Raw genomic sequence first — 3,080 nt, 5'->3', positions numbered from 1 at the left:
GCGCCCGCAGGATGAATCCATGGAAAGCTTTTAACATTCAATGGGTTCATGGAATGCTAAACGCATTTCATGGATTCAAGTAAGACTTGACGCACAAATATCCTTTGGGATTTTGTATTGTTTCTCCTACGTATCCATCATTATAGTCCGTTGTATTTTATATTTCTTTACATTTTATTTTAAGCTTTATAATATTTTTGTGTTGGCCGTGGTTACGGCATTTGAAGTTCATAATGTCTTAATGAAAGAGTTCTTTTTGTTCTTCAGAAAGTGCTCCCGTATTGTTTTTAAATGCATCTAAATGAGTGTGTAGAATATATATTTTCAAAGATATTCCGCAGCCCAAACATTTAAAACTTCTAACTTGTTTTCAGTAAGTTCTCGGTAAGTTTATTTTTTTTCTACTTCCCTAAAAGTCCAAAATCTATTTCTTTAAAACGGTTCCAACCTCTTTATTGTGCACTAGTAAGTATTTTTTATCATTCTTTACAAGCAAAATATTTTATCCCGCTTTGTTATGAATAGCTACATAAGGCCTATTTTGTTTATAGTGATTTAAAATTAAACTGTTATCAAAGTGTAGCAATAAAAGTATTATAGATAGAGAAAGTAAATCAAAGGCAGTAATTAAAAATTCTATTGTTTTTTTATTGATAAGATAGTCATCCGTATAAAAGCTTCATATTTCAAGTTTAGTTCCCATACCCTTCAACCTGTCAACATGAAGCTCCTCATGACTGTTATATGTCTATCCGTGGCTGTTACAGCCTACGAGCCCATCAACATTGATTACCACAACACAATAGGTGTTTATGAAGCTGCTCGTATCAAACAAGCTGAAGAGTCTACTGACTTCGACGGAAGCAGAATCGTGGGAGGAAACTTCGCTATTCTTGGTCAATTACAATACCAAGTAAGTAATACATTTTGAGATATATATATATATATATATATATATATCTCAAAATATATATTTTTATAGAAAATAATGTTTAAAACACAATTTGTTTAAATTTATTATTCCATTTTAGGCTGGGCTCCTTATCAGACTTCTAGACGGCAGACAATCAGTTTGCGGTGCTTCCCTTATTAGTAATTCCAGATTGGTGACAGCTGCTCACTGCTGGTTTTCTGGGGGTTCTCAAGCTCGCGAATTCCTTGTAGTTCTTGGCTCTATCACTCTTTACTATGGCGGTACCCGTATCCTCACAAACAATGTTCGCCCACACGAATATTTCAATCCACGTAATCTCCACAATGATATTGCCGTCATCTACATAAATCCTGTTAGCTATTCAAGTGAGTGATATTCAAGTAAATTACAGCATTTGTATACATTGACTGAAACTTATAACTCATTATAATCCTCTTTACTTATAGATAACATTAGGAATATTGGGATAGCTTGTGGAGACGATTTATACGTTGGATCGTGGGCTACAGCATCAGGATTCGGCCGCTTCACAGAGAGTTAGTTTTGAGATATTTTAGAACGTTGTTTTCCAAATTTTGTAAAACATAATTCTAACAAACAGTTCTTATATTCAGCTTCTGGCGCTTCTACAACCCTGAGGTACGTTAACTTGCAAGTTATCACCAATGAAGTATGCAGACGTACTTTCGGAAACATGATAATACCTTCTTTCCTCTGCGTGGCTACCCCGAATGGACGCAGTACCTGCGCTGGAGACTCTGGTGGTCCCCTCGCTATTGAAAACACACTGGTCAGTATTTTTGTTTCTACAAAGCTTGCATACAATTAGTCATTGATACATTATTATTCAACATTATTTTGAATATCGATGTAACTGAATTTTAATAATTACATACATATATTTTCCCTGTACAGATTGGTATCACATGTTTTGGACATCGCGAAGGATGTACTCGTGGTCACCCTGCTGGTTTCATCAGAATTTCTTCATTCTACGATTGGATCGTATCTAACATGTAAATAATGCCTAATACAAGTGTTAATAAATTTTCATTCTTTTTAAAGTTCTGTTTTTATTTTATAATAACTAATTTTAAATATCTTCACAAAAATCCTCTTAAATTGATCAGAACACTCTGGAATTGTTTTAGACAGCCTCCTCAAAATCTTAGATAGTCAGTAGTCATCTCTATTTTAAAGGAAGACAGGAGTTAAGACTTCATTCTAGCTGTTAGCCGCGACTCTGTGTGCCTAAAAAACAAGAAACAAAAACATGTTCGATAATGGACGTTTAAAGAGTTCCTCATTCAATAACACTAGTTTCCATTGGTTAATAATTATTTAAATGAAATTAGTATTTTACGGATAAACGCGTGATTTATTTTTGTAAAAAATTACATACTCCCGACTTTTTGGTTACTTTTCAGCAACCGTGATCACGGGCAGACGAGATGTGAATGTCTGTCAGTTGGTCCTTGTTATTTATCTTCTACCGCCATCGATTTCTTAATTTTCTGGCGTACCGCTCTGGATGCCGGCAGAATGCGCTTATGGTGTCTTGAGGTCCTGCGGTGTGGTTACGGACATGGGATTTTATATTTTTAAGAAAGGGGTCCCAGGTGTTTGATAGATTCCAGCCATCTTCTCTATTGAAATTGGGATGTTTTTTAATTTCAATAGCCTCGCGAATTAACCTCGGTATATACTTGTCTTCCCATCGAGGATTTGTGGTTTATCAAACCGAATGTAGTGGCCTGGTTTGTCCATTGTGTGTTCACACACTGCTGACTTCGACGCGCGCCTATTTTTGATATCTGAGATGTATTCTTTAACCCTTGTACCGATGCTCCTCTTTGTCTGTCCAATGTATGACAAGCCACAGTCACAGTCGAGTTTGTATACATCCGCTTGTTGCAAAGGAATGTTACTCTTGATTGGTCTCAAGAATTGGCTCATTTTCTTATGTGGTTTGTAAATAGTTTTGATGGAATGAAAATGTTGCCTATTCTGTCAGTAACTACCTTCACATATGGTAGTATCAATAATAATTATTATTACTATTATAAAAATTTACTATATAATAGTATTGCAACTCACTGCGCGTCTCCTTCTTTTGCTCACTATGACAATTATTATTAATCGCCAT

The 3,080-nt window shown here is 35.3% G+C and overlaps 1 protein-coding gene across 1 annotated transcript; it reads left to right on the top strand.

Moving 5' to 3' along the window:
* The first annotated feature begins 718 nt into the window (after positions 1–718).
* LOC116771269 (collagenase-like) lies at positions 719–1,973 on the top strand. Its single transcript, XM_061523354.1, has 5 exons — positions 719–913; positions 1,032–1,299; positions 1,381–1,470; positions 1,549–1,724; positions 1,850–1,973. The coding sequence occupies exons 1-5, from the start codon at positions 722–724 to the stop codon at positions 1,952–1,954; spliced, it is 831 nt and encodes a 276-aa protein (XP_061379338.1). The 5' UTR covers positions 719–721; the 3' UTR covers positions 1,955–1,973.
* The last annotated feature ends 1,107 nt before the right edge of the window (positions 1,974–3,080 follow it).

Source organism: Danaus plexippus, chromosome 17 (assembly GCF_018135715.1).
Source record: "Danaus plexippus chromosome 17, MEX_DaPlex, whole genome shotgun sequence".
NCBI classification, from domain to species: Eukaryota; Metazoa; Arthropoda; class Insecta; order Lepidoptera; family Nymphalidae; genus Danaus; species Danaus plexippus.
Note: the sequence above shows the minus strand (reverse complement) of the source record. Positions and strands in the feature narration are given on the sequence as shown.

Excerpts from the sequence above, each read along its gene's own strand:
- LOC116771269 (XM_061523354.1), top strand. The coding sequence starts at position 722 with ATGAAGCTCCTCATGACTGTTATATGTCTATCCGTGGCTGTTACAGCC. Across the intron at positions 914-1,031 it reads TTGGTCAATTACAATACCAA|GCTGGGCTCCTTATCAGACT; the intron begins GTAAGTAATACA and ends ATTCCATTTTAG. Across the intron at positions 1,725-1,849 it reads TCGCTATTGAAAACACACTG|ATTGGTATCACATGTTTTGG; the intron begins GTCAGTATTTTT and ends TTCCCTGTACAG.